Source organism: Gouania willdenowi, chromosome 22 (genome assembly GCF_900634775.1).
Source record: "Gouania willdenowi chromosome 22, fGouWil2.1, whole genome shotgun sequence".
Taxonomy (NCBI): domain Eukaryota; kingdom Metazoa; phylum Chordata; class Actinopteri; order Blenniiformes; family Gobiesocidae; genus Gouania; species Gouania willdenowi.
This window is the reverse complement of record NC_041065.1, coordinates 23,466,845-23,489,118: the sequence shown is the minus strand read 5'-3', so window position 1 is coordinate 23,489,118 and position 22,274 is coordinate 23,466,845. Positions and strand designations below refer to the sequence as shown.

General features: G+C 37.7%; 1 protein-coding gene across 2 annotated transcripts; it reads left to right on the top strand.

Moving 5' to 3' along the window:
* Nucleotides 1–3,002: 3,002 nt before the first annotated feature.
* Nucleotides 3,003–22,240, top strand: cep170ba (centrosomal protein 170Ba). 2 transcript variants are annotated; one of them, XM_028438192.1, is made up of 19 exons: nt 3,003–3,187; nt 6,017–6,154; nt 7,893–7,982; nt 8,642–8,720; nt 9,325–9,383; nt 10,679–10,832; nt 12,887–13,003; nt 13,485–13,967; nt 14,040–14,959; nt 15,128–15,283; nt 15,599–15,737; nt 15,854–17,419; nt 18,854–19,100; nt 19,315–19,447; nt 19,615–19,743; nt 19,818–19,897; nt 20,147–20,240; nt 20,302–20,353; nt 20,451–22,240. In XM_028438192.1, the coding sequence occupies exons 2-19, from the start codon at nt 6,050–6,052 to the stop codon at nt 20,654–20,656; spliced, it is 4,809 nt and encodes a 1,602-aa protein (XP_028293993.1). In that variant the 5' UTR covers nt 3,003–3,187; nt 6,017–6,049; the 3' UTR covers nt 20,657–22,240. The 2 variants fall into 2 exon arrangements, with proteins under 2 accessions (XP_028293993.1, XP_028293995.1); XM_028438194.1 differs by lacking the exon at nt 15,128–15,283.
* The last annotated feature ends 34 nt before the right edge of the window (nt 22,241–22,274 follow it).

Here is a 22,274-nt window from a genome sequence, read left to right as displayed (position 1 = left end):
TGACAGTCGTCCCTTACCTGCCTCCAGCTGCACTGCCTGAAAACAACAGCAAACGGAAACAGAAGGGGACACAACTCTCTTCTGCTGTATATGGAATATATATAGAAATAAGCTGTTAGAACACACGTTTGGTGAAATCAACCATAGAATGGCCTTGGTGAACTGAAAATAGAACATGCATTTTTTTTATTTGGACTTTATTAAGACCAGTTGAGAACCAGTGGTTCTCAACTGGTCTCACATTTTGCCACAGTCATTTAATTGCAACCCACTTTTTTTTTTTAGAATTTAATCAACCAAATTTAGTTTTTCAAAAATAGCTGTTGAAAACACACATATGTAATGTTTTTTTTTTTTTTTTAAATCTATATATTTTCCTGTGCAACATGCATGCCTGTCAAAAAAAAAGTCCAACAGGAGAGACATTAAGTATTTATTTACAGTATTTTTGACTCTAGCGGTCTGCGACCCACTTTTGGGTCCCGACCAACCAGTTGAGAATCGCTGGTCTAGATAATGAGAATGACCTTGCTGAACCTTGTTTTGTTTTGTTTTTTACTTTATTAATAAAGACCTTCATTACTGTTCTATTTTTTATTTTATTTTTATTTTTAAAGGGTACACTTTTTTTTTTTTACCCATTTTTTAAAAATTTAGCGCTATTATGGCATCCCTGAAAGTTTTTCATTGTTCAAAGGGGGAAAAAGTTTGGGAACCACTGGACTCTAGACAATGCTTTGTCCTTCCTTTAACTTTTGCGTAGTAAATGGGACTATATAAATTAACTGTAGAAAAAAATCTCAAGCTTTAACAAATGAATCCCCATGAGAGAGTGTAAAATGTAACTATAGATCAACAGATAAAATATGAAAAAATGAACAATACATTCAAATTTGATATTCCATCAGAAATCAGTTGATTTCTATTTGTTTGTTATTATAGGCATTTTAGTATTGTGGTGGATTGCTGTGACATGAGATTCCACCTTTCAAAAACATGTATAAATGATCCATTATTTATTTATTCAATTAAAAAAAAATTTCCCCCATTTTCTAACGCGGACATGGTGTTAATTATAAGATGGACTGTCATTCAAAACTGAATTTCAATGAGGACTGTGTTTGATATATTCTGTATATTTTGTTGCATTGCCCTATACCACAGACAACAAACTACATCTATAACATCTATATTTTATTTATTTGTGACTTCCATTCGGAAAAAGTGAGTTTGGTTATAAGCAAATGACATTAACTTAATACTACATATAAACAGGAAAGTTTTTCATATGCTGAATAATATTGGAACAAGAGCGCCATCTTGTGTGTGTGTCAAATAGTGGTTAAGTAGCTTTTTCATGGACGATTTACATGGGCGTTTTAATTCCTCCTTAATTCAGAATAAAAGTTAAATCCTGACCTTGTAAACACTCAATTCCTAATGCAAATTTAATCTTGAATTACACACACACACATGCACGATTTATAATATAATTTATAATAATTATTCACTGAGGACACCTGATGATTAATTTTTATGGGTTGTTTTTTTTTTTTTTTTTTTTTTTAGGATATTAGACCCACTTTAGTCGTTATGCCAACCTGTCAACATTGAGCTGTTTAAACTTGTCCTGAGTTACCATGACTACCTGTCAACATTGAGCTGATCTGCAAAGATGCATTTTATGAAATAATTCAAGGACAGTATCATTGCAGTGCAAACAAATCCAACGTTGCACACCCTTGAACCAAGCAGCAGCCATGTTGAAAGTCTCAGGTCAGTCTGATCCTGATGCACTGAGATATTTGAGGAACACACACACACATAGAAGTTCCTTACTTTTTTATAGATAGATAGATAGATAGATAGATAGATAGATAGATAGATAGACAGATAGACAGATAGACAGACAGACAGACAGACAGACAGACAGACAAATAGCAGGGGAATTTTGCTAAGGTATACAAAACATAATCACATATTTCCTTATTTCCTTCCTGAGTTACATTTTTCATATTTTTTTTAATCTTCGGGATTTTCACAAGTACATTGAAAATGCACTTACACAAATTACACATTTTGTAAATATATAAAAAGTATAGCTACTTACGCCACACTTTCATGCTAACACTTTTAACACAGTTAAAAATAATTGTACTCTATTACACTTTATAGAATATAATATATTATTTTACAATATATTTTAACTGAATGTTATGTGTAATTTCTAAAGTGCACTGATTTGAAATTAGATTTCAGTATAATCAAAAATGCATGCTAAAAATTATTGCATCACATAGTGCTACAGAAATCTAAAGCTAAATGTTTAGAAATTGTGCAAAATGGGCAGGTCAGCGCCAGTCGATCACATAGTATAATTACATTTAGCTTTACACTTGGCGACTGATTTTTCCATTTAGATTTAACATTAAGATTAAAATGTAACATTTAGATTTAATATTTAGATTTACATTTAACATTTACAATTAACTTTTAGATTTAAATTAAACATTTACATTTAGATTTATTTTTCATGTGTACACATTTTTAACAATGACATAGAACATGCTCTTTTAAATGAATTTCTGTCTCAAATGAAAGAAAAATGAGCTTAAGGTTCAAATTATGTGGGACTGAGTGACTGAGTTTTTACGTTATATTCCCATATTCATGTACATAACAAAATGATGTACCTCTGTTAAGCCCTTATATAAATAATGTATAAATAAAATAGAAAAACACACAAAAGTATCATCAGCAGCAGCACGTGGCAATTATTATTAAGAGTTTAGTTAAATAACAAACTACAAACTCACAAAATTTAGACAAAACCAAATGTAAGTTTATTTTATTGCATTAAAAAATAAAAATGAAAATTAAAGGCACAGTTGGTGCCATAGTGTCAAATCCTCCACACCGTTGGAGTGACGCACAGTAGTCCCGCCCTGTCCCCCGCCCCTTAATTCTGGACCTGTCATGACGTAACTACGTCTGAACCGAGCAGAGGGCGTCAGAGTTTCGGCTGCTCGTCATTCCCGAAGAAACACGAAAAGGAAGAGAGGGTGTGCTCGACGTTTACCTGGCTGCTGCTACCTGTCCACCGCGTCCATTGTCGACCTTTCCCTTCGCTGCGAGGGGTGAAAACAGGCTGGCTTCACTAAGGAACAAAACGGAGAACACTTTGAATGTGAGTTGGTGGTGTTGTTGCTGCTGCTGTTGTTGTCTAAAATCCACTGCTTACTGTTAAAACCTTAGATAAACACTTTCTGTCGCCCACACGCTCCTAAAACATATATCCGGGGTGTTTAAAAAGAGTTTTACTGCTTTTATTACGAGCTTAGACATGTAGAATATTTTTACAATGACTTTTATTTAAATGTTACGTTTATTTAACGCAGTTTAGTGACGGACAAATCTCCTACCTGAAGTTTAACCGGTTGCCAGACGTGCTCAGTGGCGCCGCTGTGCAACAGGTTCCTCATCAGGCTTAATTAGGCACTCAGCACTAGTTTACTTTAGACCAGGGGTGTCGAATCGAACCATCTCAACATTATTGCTACTTTGTATGTCCATGTTATAAATTATATAAAAGCACGCACGTAAAGTATATAAGGTACCAACAATGTCCAAGAAATAAGTGACAGGCTGTGACAATATTATTTCAATTTGGGGTAGAGCTGGGCGATTTTGCCTAAAAAAACAATCTCCGAATTTTTTTTTTTTTTTTTAAAGAAAAATTCAAGTTTCGATTCGATTTTTGATTTATTTTTATTTTTTCAATGCACTTAAAAATAACTGCAGACATCAGATATATTGTCAAAATTGCAACTTTATTGCTGTGATTCTCCTCAAGAGTTAAAATGCATAGAACACCCCCCCTCCCCCCCAAAAAAAAGGAAATGAGGCTCTGTCATTCAACAATTTCAAGCTTTAACCCAGGTTTAAGCAAAAGTGCCACAGCAACTTCACAGTAGCTTACCTTTTCTGATTAGGAAATCAGATAACTACATATTTTATAACATTACAATTAAAAAAATAATAAACTCTTCCTTTAGCATCTCAGCATTGTGTGAATAAAAAAAAAAAACATGCCTGTGGCGCACACATAGCCTACTCAAAGATTAAACAAATGTAAACAAAGGGGCGGGCTCACATCTCGCTATGGTAACCCACATGGACGGCACGCGAAGAAATCCAAAGAAACTTTTTTTTTTTTTTTTAAACTCAAATTTGCAAAATAAAAAAGCGTTTTTATCTACAAATTCCACAAATCCCTAATTTTGGGGAACAAATAATTTGAGTGTTGAGCAGGATAAGGGGAAAAAAAATTGGTTGGTTCAACAATTCAAGAGTTCCATCAAGCATGGGAAAATGCCAACCCCTGCAAATGTTGTGTAGAGTTTCACTAAATTTGTGACAAATTCAATGAAACTCCACTTGAATAATTGTAAAGTTCTACTTCCAAATAAATCTGTTGGAATCTGATGTATTTAGGTGTATTATTTTGCATATATGCCAATATTTATGTTTGGATACGATACAGTGATGTAAAATCACTCCCAATTTCTAATATTCCCATGAAAAGTTTCTATTTTTTAATATTGTTCAAAATTCCCGAGCTCAAGTTCCTGTGGAAATTTGCCAGATATTTTACGCCCCTTTGCAACCATACTGAGATATCCACAATTAAATGAAATTGGTAATTCACACAATGATTGTTTTCTTGCGTTTGACACATGTGCTTTAGACATTCACCGTCTTTACTTATATAAACAACCATGCATTTATCAATGGTTACAACTAAACGCATGTAACATTGGATAAAATAAAAAAAAAATAGGATTAAAAATATACTTTGGTGTTGGTTACTTTTTGTCTTATATGTTAAACAGCTATAGTTTAGCTGTAAACCTCTAACATAAATATACATAAATAATAATTCATACAATCCTAGAATGTGTTATTTAATAAGTTTTATCTGATGTGTGCAATGCAGTGCTTTGAGCTCAATTTTCAATGTAAACATGAATGGTTTGCCCCAACTGTTACTGTGACTGAAATATCCTTAACTCAATTAAAAATTGAATGGAATCAAATTGAATTGTGACTTGATTTGTGAAATTTAAATAAATACCCAGCTCAATGCTTAGCAGCTAATCTCACCTATTTCAGTTTATCAGAGGTATCATCTGTCTTTTTTCATTTATTCAGACAACTGTTCCTTACGAAATCCACTTTGATCTCCTGCCATTTTTTGACTGTCAATTGCCAGTCTTCATCAGAGGCATCTGCTTTGAAGTTTCCTTGACTTCCACGTATTATTTCCAGCAAGATTGTTTTTGTATTTTTTAATATTGTAGTATGTTAGGTAGGTAGGTTTCATTTATTCAAACAACTGCTCCTCAGGAAATGTATTTTGATCTCCTCACATGCTTCGACTGTCAACTGTTAGTGACAGCTTCCTTCAAAGCGATCAGCAGACTCCACTGATGAAGACTGGCAGTTGACAGTCGAAAGATGTCAGGAGATCAAGTGGATTTCTTAAGGACCAGTTGTCTGAATAATTGAAACCTTAACATACTATTCAAAAAGAATCTTGCTGGAATTATCACCTGTCTGTTGTCACATCTATTAACGAATAAATAGCGACTATGATTTAAGAGACTTGATTGAATTTATTGATGTGACAAAGGCAAGTTGTTGGGGAAAGTGGATGTTAACTTAGCTGATTACTACATTAAATTGCATTAAAAGCATTATATGATGTTTGAGCTGTATTACAACATGAATTGCACGTTGACTTTTGGAAGTTTTAATTGCATACAGATGGGAGCAGGTTGGATAAACTGGTTTAACTTTGCTAAAAGTGTAACTTCCTCATACAGATTTTTAAATGGAAGCACATTTTCATTGCTGTCTGGTTTTTAATGGAACATTTAGCGTTGTCTAGATGCACTCGTACTAAGGTTATATCATCCTCTGTTGTACAGTTATCGTTGCACTTGCTCTTTAACAGGATGCTCAGAAGATCCTGACTCCTGGCGCCAACATGAGTGTGACATCATGGTTTCTGGTCAGCAGTTCTGGCACACGCCACAGGCTGCCACGTGAGATGATCTTTGTTGGTCGGGATGAGTGCGAGCTAATGCTGCAGGTGAGCATTTACATAGCAAACACCCACAAGGAGTCATTTAGAGTCCCGGTGTGTGTTCACTGTAGTATGTGAAAGATGGCCAGGGCACATTTCAATACACTGACAAGTAGCGTGTCACAGGTATGTGAAGAACCAGCCACGAGACTCGGACAAGCTTTAAAGCAGTGAAGCAGTGACTGGAGCATTCCTCTGAGTTGTTTTTCCCATGAATTGTAAATATAATTTCATTGTGGTCAGTGTTAATACTTCTTTTCCCTTCTACTTTTTCCCTCACCCTGTATTTAGAGCATTCAGAGAGGAATGTTGCCTCTGGAGTTGTTGTTTTTATTTTGTTTAGTTAGTGTTTACTGCTGAGAAAAGCCTTACCAACCATAGAAGCTGGACAGATTTAAGCATTTCCTCATGTTTGCGTTTAGATGATGCTGGATCCAGAACCCCAAGATTGTTCTTAAACATGGTTTCTTGTAAGTTTCTCTCGGAATCATTTAAATGTTAAGCTTTTTTTGTCTTTGCATTTGCAGCACGGTGCATTTTTCCTATTCAAATCACTGCAGAGGTTGTAACATGAGAATCCTGTCGGGTGAAGTGAAATCCCATTTAATTCTGCAGTTGAGGGCCTCAATTAGTGATCAAAACCTTCCATAACAACTACTGTTAAGATGGCATCATGGTTTTTCTTTAGCTGTAATTGGATCGTATGTTTCCTTCACTATTGGCAACAACCTTGTGGTTCTAAATTCGGGGGGTGTGTTTAGTCTTTGTAGAAGCCATAGTTAATGTTTTCCCTCTGATATAATGGGGGGGGGGGGGGGATGAAGCTGTCGTGATAGGTATGTGTACTTTCTTTGACACTTGTACAATCTTTATAGTGACACTTATCAAAAGTGGCTGATAGCACACTTTTGAAAGGTCACTGAGTGCAAAAGTCGACAGAATGTTTTACTTTTTTGCTTTAGTCATTGATTTTGATAGTTTAGAGTAAAATTCCCTACAGGTACCATTTAAACTCGATGTAAAAGTTTGAATTGTGTTTTTGTAATGTTTCTAATTAAACCTCCTTAAAGTCCCTGATCATCAGCTGTTCATGACACATTTATAAAAGCAATGGGAAATTAAACCATTAACAATGTGGTCGATGAGGACTGGCTTTTCCTCATGAACTTGGCAGCCATCTTCAGCCTTTGTGACAGAGTGACACAGAGTGCCTAATGAGCAGAAAAAAGGGACAAAGTCTGTCTGATTCACTCAGTGTGCACCATTGATTGAGGTATATCTCCACTAATGCTCGTCTCTTTCTTATTGTTGACATTAAGGCTGAAATAAGTTAAAGCTTGACCAAATCCATTTTAGTTCTGGTATTATTATTTTTTTTTTTCTTGTGAATAATTTTTTTAATGCTAGTTTTGTTAAATCATGTTCACAGCTAGAGATTGTCTTCAAATACCTTTTCCTTTTGGGATTAGTCGATAAAGTATTTAATCAGCCAGTCAATGTAAAGGATCACTATGTATTCATACTTCATGCAGAAAATAAATGTTGTCACTTCATTTCATCAACTAACAAAAAATATGTTTGATTATTTTTTTGCTTCAGAAAAGGTTTGGAGCCTGTCCAACACCAATGTAACCAACTGGCTAATTCTGTTAAAGAACACTTTTTTTTTTTTTTTTACAAACTGTAAAGTCACTGAGATGAACTGCTTTGTACATTAAAAAAAACACACATTATTGTGTTGCAGTCACGCAGTGTAGACAAACAGCATGCAGTGATCAACTATGTCACAAACACGGATGAGCACATGGTGAAGGACCTGGGCAGCCTGAATGGGGTAAGTAAGACTAAAAACTTATTCATTTAGATGTACTTGAAGCAGTTGGTAGAACAGTGACAATCAGGCTTCCCTGCTGGCCTGAACCCTTTTTCTGTCTCACAGCGCAGCCCCCCCCCCCCCCCCCCCCTCCCAATTTACTGATCTATTGCCACTCCACTGCATGATTATCCAAGTGTAATCCAGAGCTGAGCTGTGAGAGAAACCATTCATTGTTCTGAGAATGTTTCTTTTGGCCTCGTTAACCTTAACCAAACTAATCAGAGCAGAACAGGAGAATGACTTGTAACTGAAAAATTTCCCAACATTTTTTAGGTAATTTTTATACCACAAGATTGTTTTTTGGAAAAAAAAAAAAAAAAAAAGGAGCGTTATAGTATCGGTTAAGTAACTTCTTTTAATGCAGAGTTTTTTTTTCTGTCGCTGCAAAGGGGGTTGACGTAGAATGTTTAGGAACCACCGTGTTTAGCATTCCACAAAAGGCACCATTGCATAACAGAGTAATCCTATCAGTTTAATGTCCTGTAGGATTACTGTTTGATGAAAAAGGAGCCAATTGCAAAGCACTTTGCATCCTTTGAGTGTGAAGCACTGTAATATTGTTCCTTTTTGTTTTCATTCTTCAGCTAATGTTTTGTTGCCATTTCTCTGAATTGCAGACATTTGTCAATGACCTCAGGATCCCAGAGCAGACCTACATCACCCTCAAGCTCTCTGATGTCATTCGCTTTGGTTATGATATCCTTTTGAACGCTTATTTATTTCGCCCTTAAAACGAGCATCTTGATCTTAAGCAGCATTTTGGTAACAGAAGAATTACCCCCAATTATTTAAGGTCTGTGGGTTAGAAGTGTTTTCTTCATTCAAACAGTTCTTACTCATACATGATTGCGTTTTCTTTCACTTCTTTGGACTATTAATCCAATGAGGCATTTCAGTCAGGGGTTTTGGATTATGGTTAACTGTGGAAAACTTTGCCCTTTCCACCCTAAGTAGAGTAAGAAGTATTGTATTGTGGCATGTGGCACCTATCTCAGATAATTTGCAGGAAAACTGTTCAGTTCCTCTTATCAGAAGTGATTGTAAGATTTTATGCTGTCGGTTGTTTATATTTAAATTGTAGCCGCCCAAATGGATACTATAGTTCTCTTAGGAGAAGGGAAATGTTATTCACTGGAATAAAATACCATCCTTCAGGAAGTAACTCTATGTTAATTGTGTTAGTCTTGCATGTTTTATGCTAGTTTGTTACTTTTACCTTCAGCCTGATGCTGAACTATGAATTTGTGAAGTGGTTTTAGATGCATGAATACTTTATTGTGATCTTTAACTCCGTCTATACATGCACATGTGTATATCTTGGAGAAAAACCAACACAACGTCCCAGAAGAGGCTCTTAAAGTAAGTAACACAAAAAGCCCTTTATTGCTTCTGTAACAACTACTTTTTCCTATCATGGGAATAGTAAAATGTGATCATATCCAACTCTCAGAAGCTTTTAGGAAAGAAATGGTTTTTGATAAAAGTTAGAAATGTTGGATGTTGTAATTACTTGAGTTGCCTTCACATTTTTGTTATTTTCATCCATTTTTGACAAAATTTACTGGAACACTGGAAATATGAAGTAAAGTCTCAGATATTTGAACATTCCCGTTTTGCTTTCAAGCATAATCTTTTTGTTTAAGTAGTCATTTATATCGATTGATATCAACGCAAGCGCAATTGTGGTAAAATCCTTATTTTCTTTACAAAAATACTGGGATTAATCTTGTTTAGTTCATTGATTTTAAATTGTGTTGAATGTTGCCTCTGAGATAACATGACAGTGACACTTCAGGAATAATGTTTACGATGTAATTTTTTCTAGAGCAAAATCATCCCACAAGCCGAATTGGATGCTCTGGGGGCCTGAATTTGGCCCGTGGCCCGTGACTTTGATAACATGTCTAATGATATAAACTAATCAACTAATCTTTTCTTATATTTGCTGCCTGATTCTAAGTACGTGCTGCTATTCAGTTTAAAATATTTAATGTCTCAGATTTCTATTCAGTGGTTTTTGTTGGCAACTTCTGCTTGAAAACACACTGATCTTATTTAGTTTACATTAAGCAATGTTTAGGTTTCTCTTATAAGATTTGTTTTGACAGCACCACCACTTTCAACACTTTGGCTCTGGACTCAACCACATTGACTTTTAAATAAAACAATCATGACTTTATTTGTCTTTTCTTTTATTTTTTGGTTTTAATTTGATTTAAAAAAAAAAAAAAAAACTACAGAAAAATAAATTATAATTGACGTAAGGAATTTACCTTAAAGTGAAGCTGAAGTTCTCTATTTAAAAAAAAAAAAAGAAGTATTGTTTCATTATGAGTTGAATGTGGTTGCATAGAAAGTGGACAAAATAGGCATTTGGGTACTGTCCAAATATATGTGACCTTGTATTTCCTACATGCACAAAAAGTAAGGAACACTTAGTAACCTGTGTTTTTGCTGTCAAAACCATGTCACCTCTGTCTGTTACTTTAGACATTGTCGATTATGTATTTATAATGTAACTTCCAATTTAATGAAATTAAAAAATGTAAAAAAAAAAAAAAATCATAATTCCTAAAACATGCACAAAACTTCAATCAAAGAAGTAATTATTGGATGTTCTTTATAATACTGTCACATGCTGTTTCTGTGTGCAGCATGAAAAGTACACCAGCCAGTTGCAGATCAGCATTAAAGCCCTGGAAGCTAAAGCAAAGGAAAAACAACAGTTCCAGAGCTCGGCAAAAACCAAAGACTTTTTTTCTAATGTCAAAGCTCAAGAGAAGGAACGGAGAGCACAGTCACTCACAGGTAAACAGCTCTGTCAACACACTCCTCCCCTACAGATACAATGGAAATCAGCAGGCTTGGTATTAACTTAAGTGAGATCAGTGTTATTTTTGCTTGGTTGATTTAACTGCAGTTTGTTTGAGTGTTCTGCTCACACCAGAAAGTTGAAAGCTTTAAAATCTCCCAAGTGCTGCATGGCCTTTGCCAAAGGTCCCATGTGAGGGCGATGTGTTTTATTTAGAGCTTCTATAGTGTGAGATTAGGACACCATGTGAGGCAAGGCTTCAATCCTCTGTTGTAGATCTTTATATCCCAGGTTTGGCAGAATGTCTACACGAGTCCAGGCTTCTCAGCCAAGCTAGTAGCGATGAGTTAAAAACAGACAGTCTTATCTCATTTGGCCATAATGACTGTTATATCCACACGTGTTGTAAACAAATTGGCAAAGCCTTCAGACCTTTCCTGCTCAGAGATGTAATAAGTAAAAAGTGTTTCATAGTTGGTCAGGGATGGTAAGAAGCAGTGAGTTCAAACAGAGGCACTTGGTGAATGTTGCTCATTCACACTGACAAACCTTTTCCAGCTGTTGGTGAATTTAGCAGCTTGTGTCCCTTCTGCTCTCTGAGCCTAGAGGAATACAATTGTATGAATGAGTCTGCAAAACAGGATTGTACAAAAGAATAAACTGAAACACTTGTTAGCTTTTTTTTTTTTTAGGCCAACAGTTTTTCATAGAGAACTAATGATAATGTACTGTTGTTAAAATGTGTCAGATTTAGAATTTTTAATAAACACTTCCATTGTGAGTTTTTATACTGTATACACTCAAAAAGACCATTCCTCTGCTGTTGTGATAAGGATGGTCTTTGTCTGTATATCAGAGATAATAGACACATGGTTACAGTAGCCACTAGTGATAGGTGGTATATGCAAAACTGTCCCCTCTGAGTGCAAATCTGTATTTCTAACATTATTAGAGCAATGTCACAGAAAATGTTCTGCACTGTTTTCATGACTATACACTTCATTAAAATGCTAGTTTAGTATTTTAAACACTGTGCTTTAATGAGGTCAATGACTATATATTGTTTTTTCTGCTTGTCCTTGCATGTAATATCACAAACTTCTATATGGTTTTCTCGTTTCATTTAAGGACTAATGGAGCTGGGTTTTTTTTTAAGTTGCTTGTGTCTTTTTTTCCTTTCACCAATGCAGCTGTACAGGATGTGAAGTGTCCAACCCTTCTGCTGAGTGCAGGGCAGGATGACTCTCTTGTACAGTGTGTGACTCAGTCTGAATTCGTAGACTTTACCAGTATTTTTTTATTCACAAGAAAATACACATTATTTGGGACTCATTTTGTCCCTTGATACACTGTCAATGGTTTAGCATTTAATGGGATATGTATGGATTTATTTTAACTAACAGTTGGCAGAGAAGTGAAGAATTGGTTAACCTTATTTGGTAACAGAGTGACCCTCTCTGCCACTGTGTTGATTTCTTATTGTGTGTCCCGGGCAACAAGGATTTGTGCTGCTGATGCTTAGGATTGTACAGCCCTTACAATAAATGCCTAAGCTTTTGTTTATCTGGTTTATCAGGTCAAAAACCAACATTCAGATTATCTTATTATAATGCACTACATGCTGACTTGTCTAGACAAGCTTATCCACCAATATGTTATATTCAACTAAAGATAATATATATTTCTATAGAAGCCAATCATTATGAAGAGTATCCCTGTTTACAAATGTTTTTGCTGCCGTTATCGTGAGTTTCCAAATTCTGTATTAATTTTTTTAGATTAGATTAGCTAAATCAGCAAGGATTATGTCTTTATGGTGTTTTGCATGACACAGACGGTATCAGAATTTCACCATGTCATACAAGTGTGAGAAAATTACAATTAATCCTTTTTTTTTTGCAATTATTATGTACACATGTATGAAATAATTTAAGACCAAGCAAGTAGACCGATGCTGTATATGAAAAGACCGTTGCTATTTCTTCCTTTATGTTCTTACGGTTTTCTCCATGCTTTCCTCACACTGTGTTTTTGTGTGTCTGTCTACTAGCTGCCACAGACACACCAATATCTAAGCCCAGTCCTCTGTATGGTCAGCCCTCCTGGTGGGGAGATGATGAAGACTCTGTAAAAAAGCAGGCCAGAGGCAGAAAACTGGAATCTCCAGGTCAGAATATTTTATTGTTGTAATTCATATAACCTGTTCATGCCTGTACTGCTCAACTGTTTCTGTTTCAATCTTTCCACTTGCGTCAATGGGATCTCAATTTGTTTGTTGGGCCTTTTGGGGATGCAGATCTCCGGCTGCCATTTGTGGACTGTAACACAGACCATACAAGTGGAAAGTCTCAGTCTACTTTGTGATGGATTATGTCCCACATAAGCTGCCAGAGGGGGGAGGGTGATTGTCCTCCTCCTGATTCTTGTACTGGGAAAAATAGTTTGCTCTTAACTAATCTGTTCTGCTCTCTGAGCTTGCAGATAATGTATAATATGTAATGTGCATTTACATAAATATGAAATGTAATTTATATTTTATATTTTTACAAATGTGTAATTTATAGCCTGGCTATTGTTACATCAGAGCAACTTGTAGATATGGATTCATTGTCATGTTAACTTTTATTTTACTTTTTAATTGATAACAGAGCTGGGAAAAGACTCGTCCAGGTATGAGTCCGGTGGTTCCTTGTCAGAAAACCAGGCTAAATCAATTTTCTACTATCGTCGAGAGCCAAGCTACTTTGAGATTCCTACAAAAGAGTTTCAGCAACAAATTGCCAAGAAACCTGAGGTGCAGGTCTATGAGATTCCAACAAAGGACACATCAGATCCCCAATGCCCCCCCACCACCCCTCCTGTTGTCCAAAGCCATGCCTCCTTCACCATTGAGTTTGATGACTGTACTCCTGGTAAAATGAAAATCAAGGACCATGTGACCAAGTTTTCTGTCCGCCAACAGCGCCACCAAACCACCTCAGAGGTGCCTAGCACGCCTACTGAGGTGATGTCAGCAGCAAGCAAAGTGGCTGATTGGCTGTCCCATAGCAATACTAGCACGATGACGAATGGGTCACAGGGTGAAGACCTATGTAGCACAAACGGCGACTCATTTCTAAAGAACAGAAATGGTGAGTCTCTATTGATGCTTTTGTTTTTGCTGGTCCTAGCTCTGTGATAACCTCTTGCCCTTTTCTTATCAGAAAACTACATTGAAGATGGTTCCCACACTGATTTTGGAAACCTTTCTATCAATGGAAAGGATTATCAACTGGCTGAACATCAGACATTAGCTCATGTTTCTCCACAAATTCTGCAATCTTCACCTCTAAAACGCTTAACTGATTTCTCTGGGGAACCATCTTCTTACTCTTTACCAGGATCACAGTCCCAGACTTTTGGCAAAGGTGAGCCCCACCAAGCCTTTGTTATTGAATTCCTCGACGATAACCCTCGAAAGAAGCGCTCTCAGTCATTTACGAATAGTTCTAGTCCCCCAGAGCCCTCCAGCCTTGATCCGCAGCAGGGAACGGCAAAAAAATGTTCTGGCCAAATTGGAGAGAAACATATTCCATCTACGGCCTGCGCCACTCCGCCGACACAGCGATACACCATCCCCTTGAAGAGCCCTGCATCTACTGGCCCTCAGAGAGCTGGATCTTTGCGTAGGGAAAAGACTGAAGAACATCTCGGTACAGAGTGTTCGTCATCTTCTGTACCTACAAGACATTTTAGCAGTGTGGGCCGTAGATCTAAACTTGCCCAGGAATTCACTGCAGAATTTCTTAAGCAGGCAAAGCATAATTTGGCTGCTAGCTGGGGCAAAAATACTTCCCAAAAAGCTATCAAGCCAGGACCTGTGTTGGTGCAACAGTATGATCAAAGATCCACTAGTCCTCCTCAATCTACTCATTACCAGCCCCAGACTTCTTCACCAATTAACCAGCCTGTTCCCCTCAAGACTCCAGCTATGTCCCCGGGAGCTCAGAATATGAAGGTCAAGAGCCCTCAGGGAAATGGACAAAATGAGGAGGACGACACTCTGAGTGATGCAGGGACATACACCATTGAAGCAGATATTCAAGATAAAGACCTTGAAGAAGCAAGGAACAAGATCGACCTGGTAAGTGTTTTAAATAAATGTTCACAGTAAAGTTTCTTCTTGAATTGTTTCAATATTTACTAGTTTTCTCTCATTCCATTGAAACAAATTCCTATTGAGAATGTCCCAAAGACTTTAGCACTTCTTTCTTTCTGCACTTATCCACTTGCAATGCTTTATTTCTGACAGGTGTTTGGTGTTGAATGCCAAAAGCAAACCAACCTGAGTGAAGCAGAAACTACATCACCATTTAGGCCTACATTTGATCAGGGCAGGAAGCAGCATAGACAAAATAGCTCTGGGGATGTGAGGCAAGCTCCAGAGCAGGGACAGAGTCTAGTAAAGGTAAATCTTACTGCTCAAGGTGGTAGTGGTGATTTAATCAAAAGTTCATCATTTGAACACTGTTTTTCTAAAGATTCCTTTATGGGTCAGTGGGCTTTAAACTTTTAATTGGCATATTGATTCATCTTGATTTCTGGGTTTGTATTCTTTCATAATCTAGGATCTAAGGTGCTTTGGTTTCTTTCTTGCCTAAGCTTCATGTGCGAATTCTATGTTTTTTCTTATGCTTTTAACACCAATACCAGCTCAATCACTCCTTTATTGTATCAGAAAGGTTTTTAATAATATGAGTAAGTTTGTGGTTTTCTGTTCCAGGTTTCATCAGTTGGTACAGAATTACAGGGAGCACCTAAGTGGATGTCTTGCTGGGCGAGCTTGGTAGACAGTTACACAGAATCTGGCCCTTCGTCTGACCTCTTTGACATTACATCCCAGATGGAACTGTCAGGCGCGGGTAAGCCACCTGATGAGACAGTGGTCTGTTTGAAATGATAATGAGACAGTCTGATGAATATGAAAGATATTTGGTTTCATTATGTGTACTTAATATGCAATTAAACTGTTCCACAGCAACACCAGGCATAATCAACCACAATGCCGCACTTGAATGCAGCCATGACATCAGTGAGTTTGATGGTTCAAGAACTTGTCACAGTCTGATGCAGGTACCACCGAGGGACAAATGTGACCTTCCACCTCCCAGTACACATGTTCATTATGACTTGCAGTCAACATTTGATTTGGAAGACAACAGCTTGGATTCTAAAGAAAGTCTTAACAATTTAGCAGTGCAAAATGACGTTGAGCCTGATAGCCTGAGCGATGCCAGCAAGTCTGATGATGGCTCCATCATAGAGCACAGGAAGGCACCGCTGTCAGACGCTGATAAAAAGCTGAATGAAGATGATCCAAACATTTTATCAAAAACTACAACTTTCTATATCGAGTCTGATGAACCTTCGTCTAATTCCGAATTTAAAGACACAATATCCAGCTCTCCTAATGCTGAGAGGAAAAGAGTTGCCAAAACCTTCTCCAATGCTACTCTTACCAAGCTAAAGGGGACTGAAAAAGTCAAATTCACTGTATCAGAACCCGTACGGAGTCATGAGACACAAAGTACTGAGGTGCGAGAGCGCACAGTATCGCCATTAATCAGACAGGAAAGCTTTACCAAGGAGCGGCCAAGCAGTGCAAGGCTGCCCCACATCTCCAGCAACACAGACTTTGAATTATTTAAGGGAGTTAGCAGCCATGACACCCATTCTTACCTCAAAGAGACGGAGGATGTTCTTGCTTCTCTAGAGGCCAAACTTCAATCAGGACATTCTGAGAGCACACCGTCACCCGTTATGGATTCTCTCTCTGGGGAGTCTGATATGGACACCTCAAGTACAGTCAGCCAGAACAGTAACAAGACAAAGCCAAACACATTACTGAACAAGACATTTGTGAGTGGTTTCCACAGAGAAAGGTCATCAGCTAGCATAGCTAGTCAGGACTTGTATTCCAAGTCAACATCATCGGAAAAGAGCCTATCTCGGAGTGGAGTCGGCACCAATAACAGTGTGTCAACAAGGAGACCATTGGGGCTGCGACGAAGTACGGGCAAGTTTAGCTCTACAGACCTTAGTGATGAGCCGCACAGCTTACACTACTCTGATCAGGAGTCCAGCAACCATCCTGTGTCTCAGAAATACACTGTACCTCTTCAGAAGGAGGATGGAAAGACTAGCCGAGTGTCCAAACCCTTGGGACGTACCAACAGCTTGACAGCCCCAAGACCAACTCGAGCCTCTATGCTCCGCAGGGCTCGCCTGGGAGAGGCTTCGGACAATGAAGGTGCTGAGACAGAGCGGCTGACCCAGGAATCTGTGAACTCTCAAACCAGGCAGCCTCAGGAGGGCAAAAAACTGTCTAGGTTGGATATGCTGGCCATGCCCCGAAAGCGCACAGGCTCCTTCAATAATACCAGTGATACTGAGACAGGCAGAACCACTGGACCTTCCAGTCTAACTCGAAGGGCTTCTGCTTCTGGACCGAAACCTGCAGAAAGGCCACAAAAAGCAGCACTCACCAAAACCCCAGTGACCAGAGTACGCTCCTGCTTTGCCAAATATGCTAGCAGTACAGCAAGTAAGTGCAATACTGACTCTTTGATCAAGTGTTAAATGGTTAAAGTTGTTGTGTAGATAGAGTGAATATAATAGAAGTTGAAGCATTAAGACGGCTAGTTAGCCATGGTGAACTAATTTATAACCACAGGTTTTCCTAGCTTTGTAGGTCTTTCCTTCTGCTGTGCTTTTCGTGAACTTTTTTAACACATTTCTGTAAGCAGGGACTTAACTCCTATATAGAGTTTAGGTTCACTGAAAAAGATCCCACTTTCTTTTTTTCATCAACAAAAATTGTGAGGGTGGAAAAAAATAATGTAACATTAATATGTAGATATGTGTTGACTACACCTTACAGCTTGGAAAAGATTTTACTAAGACTAACAAACTAAACTTTGATCAGTTAAGGTTTCTCCCTCTTCCATGACTCACTACCTACATTGATGGTATTTGTGGCTATGTTAGTATGAGGAGTGATGCTATGAATGTGTGATATACTCATTGGCCACTTTGTTGTGTGTACTGTTAATTAGTGATATAGATATATTATTAAGGCACTGGAAACCCTGTTTGTGTATTTTTTGGGTCATTGGATTTTCTGTCAGGAAAAAAATATTAAAAACAAGTATGTTGTTTGATTTTAATTTTAAAATTCAAAAATTAGGATTGGACAATAAAACTGTGTCTCTGAGAAGACAACGTAAAGGCAGTAAAACCTCTTCCACCCCCACTTTGGTGTGATCTGTGTTGAGAGATTTCTACAAATTAATTCTTGTTGTTTCGCCAAGTCAAAAATCTCATCGGAGTATAATTCCAAAGACGTTTTAGCCTGGGTTAGGGAAACTACAGGTACAACTTCCAAATTTTGGTGCTCTTGCCCGAAACACAGCACGTTCTCATACACTCACCATATCGAAAACCAGGCTTTAAAAAAAAGAATGTAAAAAAGGTTTTGTTCATCCTTTTTTGATGCTGGTAACGAAAAATACCTTGAATTTCAATCTTAATTTATAAATTTTAAAATTAAAATCTAATGATCACCAAATGTAATCTTTTTTTAATATATATTCTTTTTGAAGTGAAAATCCAATCTCTAAAACATACACTGACCAAACCATATTGACGAAAAATAAACACCATGTTACACAATTAAAACAATTGGTGTACCTTATAAAGTGGCCAATGAAACTGGTTTTAAACTAATCTTCTGTAAATATGAAGATGAGCACTTCCCCTGTTCACAGACGTGAGAAGTAAATGGACATCCTTAAAAACAAATGAAGATGTGTAGTTAGTTCTTGCATGTCTGTGTATTTCAGGGAAAGGTTTTGTGACTGGAAAATTTTGGGTTATTCTTTGTTGTATTCTTTGATGGCCTCTATCTCCCTCTCTCTCGTGTTTCTCCAACAATTTCTCTATCCTTTTACGCTCACCCAAACTAATTCACCTCACCAAGGCTCCAGGAGACACCAGAAAGGCTCTGATTATACCTCTACCTCAGATGAAGAGTATGACTCAAACCAGAGCACCCCTAAACAGAAACGCTCCCAAACTTCCTCAGCTTCCCACAGCCCTCGCCACCAGCCTCGCTCTCAGCCCATGGTCGCCCTGCAAAACAAATATCGCCGCCAAGACTCTGAAGAGGAAAAACAGGAAGGAGAAGCCACCCAGAGTTGGTCCACACATAGCGTTGAGATAGCACGGTGAGGATTTTGATTAAAATGAACTGATACCAAGATGAAAAGTCCTTAATTGTAAAATACAATGCAATTACTAGATTAAACATGCTTTTGTGGTTTTTGAGTCCATAGGGGTATTTATAGAAACTTTTGTACTTTGAAAAAAGAACAATGAGCTATGGATAATATGACGTTTCCCTCCTCCTATTTATGGTCCCTCCTGTTTTCTCCCTGTCAGGTTGAGTCAAGACTTGGCTAAAGACTTAGCCATCTTGGCCAAGGAAATCCATGATGTTGCAGGGGATGGAGATCTACAAAACCCCGAAGTCGGATGCAGTGAGCCCGTCTCTGCTGTGACTGCTCACGAACACGTACAGCAAATATCTTACCCTATATAGTTGTTAGACTTTTTAATTGGCCTAAATATACGAATAATGATAACATAACATTATCGTGATCTTGTGAATTCCCATATAATCGTTAAAGGTGTAATCTAGCCTGTATACTGAGACTCTTCCTCTGTTTGATTGCATTGCAGCTAGTTCATATTCAAGACGCCGGAACAAACTACCAGAGGCCCCCCCCAACATGTGCATCCCCAGAGGACCCTGACCAGAGATCATTGGATAACAAGCAGAACTCCAGAAAGGCTCATAACAGAGACGAGGTATCATTCAATCTGCTGCATTGTTCCTTTTCTGTTTGTTGTGCAGTGTCTAACTTTTCCTCCACATCGACCAGGACATGATAATGCTGAATCCTGTATCAAAGATCATCGTTGTCATCAGCAACAACACAGAGCAACTTGCTGACAAAATAAAGTAAGAAGTACTCGCACACCATCACCACAGTCCAACACTGTAACTCTTTTATGACCAAATTGTATTGATCCTGTCTAACAATGAGACTGCGCTGAGCCTTTAATCTTGTTTTAACCGAGTCAGCTCGTAGACTGCCTGATAGTGATGGAACAGAAAATGATAAATGTTTGGATGTTATTTTAATCTATCCACCTCTTTGGCATTGTCACTTATGCATTCTAACCACTGTTCTCTGCATGATGTGTGTAGGGTTCTGTTCCAGGACAGGTTGGATATCTGGGAACAAATTGAGGCAAAGCTTGATTTTGAAAATGACGTCCCTCAAGACACAACCTGCAACAAGGTGAGAGACTTTTATTTTACTATGTTGTTTTCCTGCACTAAGACACTTTTGTGTACTTTAGGAAGTTGCTTCTATTTTAAAAGAGCTGAGGAGAGTTCAAAAACAACTTGAAGGTGGGTGATTTTACCAAATAGTTATGAGAAACAAAGTCTATTGTTTAGAATGTGATTGTAGTGTTGAGCTGTCTTTTTTTTAATTTTTATTTTTCAGTTATTAACTCGGTTATCGAGCCCAGCAATCACCTGGAAGCTGCCAGGACTTCCTCATCAGGTGCTTCTACCTTACGATCATCTCCCTCCGGAGACTGGAGGACGGTACATTCTGTGTCGAGGCGTGGCGGTGGGCCGAGGCCAAGCGAGAGCGTCAGGAGAGCAGCTGTGACTCCAGATGACATCAGGCAGGGTTATTTAGTCTAACAGGTGCTTCTTTTTTTGCTTCCTTTTTGTTTTAAACCTCAGTCGGTTTAAGCTCTCAGTATGCTGAATAAAACCAGAAGAGAAGAAGTGAAATTTTATCACCTGTAGGTCAACCTTGTGTTTTAAAGAAATTGAACAAGTGCTGCAGTGGTGTGATTCAGTCACATAAAGCTTTAAAGTACCTAAAACAGGCCGAATGGTCACGAGGTGTGGATTTTGGGAGAAATGTGAGATTTCTAACACCCGTGTTGGGTCAGTCTCATTGTTGTCGATCGTATTCCAAACAGCTGATGTGAGGAGCTTATTATTAATTCATGGTTTGTTCGACAATCAGTTTTAAGCCTCTCAGGGAAGAGACTCAAGATCCTGCTCACGGTCCTACGTTTGAGAAAACTTTCAGTTGCTCATTTGTTTCCTGTAGAAAGAACTTAAAGATGTTGGAGTACTGTATACTTGGTATTGCTGCTGCATTTGTGACACTTTAGCCAGTTTTTCATTATTAAACCAGATTTGTATAAAAAGTATTTGTTACTTCTTTGTGGCACGGTGGCATTTTCAAATGTTACCTGACATTAGGTGGGAGATTATCTTTTTTGTGTTTGGAAACTTGATTTTTCTACTTCTCTGTTTCTGCAAGCCCATTACAAAAGTGTCCTGGTTACCCTTTCCCTCCTCGAACCCCGGATGGCATTTATTTTATTCCTCAGGAATGTTTGGTCCCATTGGAGGGCAACTCTCTCACCCTGTAACCACAAACTGAAGCAGCAATAAACCACAGCCTAAAAACTAAACTAAAAGCATTTCATCTACCTTTTGAAATTTGTGTTTTGAAGCTTAAAAAATGTCTTTGGATGGGTTTCCTTTTCCTGTTGAGCACAATTACCTCTGATTATTGGCCAAAGACAATGAAGCGACTGATTAAAATGGATGGCTGTTGTGATCTGTTTGATGACTTTCTACAGCTCTGTGCCTGGAAGATTTTGACATTCATCCTCTGGGGTCATGAGCCCTCATTTGTTGGGTCTTTAAATGACACGATGTAGCATTTGTCTTGAATCGTACGTAATAGTCAATGGCTTCCTGATCAGTTTTGTACATGTGTAACGATAGCTTTGAGTCCTACAAATTACCTCCTGATCTTCATTCTTTGCACTAAGATGGTAAAACATTCAAACTGATTTGTTGCAGAAACCTTTATCAAAATATTTAATGAATGTTAAAGTAGAAAAGATGTAATTCCTTTTACCACCAAGTTTTCTTTTTAGTCTGTTTTTCCCAGTCGGTACTACTGGTAATCGTTATAGGGAATATCCCTCCAAGTGCTGCATAATCATTAGGGATGCAGCCAAATGCATTAGTTCATTGACTTGGAAAATTTGAATGTTTTCTTGTTGCTGCTACTCTTCTGTGGGATTGTACATCTTGTTTTTTGGCTTTATTCCAACAGTGTCAGAATGCTGGACTGAGAACCTTGTGTCAAATTTGTCTCTTTCAGTCAAAAGTGTATTAGTATTTAGAATTTGTGTTATTTGTTAGGAGTTGATTCATGTCTTGTTTACTTTAATAAATTTAATTTCCAGAACATTGAAAGTACTGTTTGTTTTTTTTTTATCTGCTA

Bases quoted from the DNA above. Each gene is read 5' to 3' on its own strand.
- cep170ba (XM_028438192.1), top strand. From the start codon at position 6,050: ATGAGTGTGACATCATGGTTTCTGGTCAGCAGTTCTGGCACACGCCAC. The intron at 8,721-9,324 runs ATATCCTTTTGA...CTCCGTCTATAC, and splicing joins TGTCATTCGCTTTGGTTATG to ATGCACATGTGTATATCTTG. The intron at 10,833-12,886 runs GTAAACAGCTCT...TCTGTCTACTAG, and splicing joins GAGAGCACAGTCACTCACAG to CTGCCACAGACACACCAATA.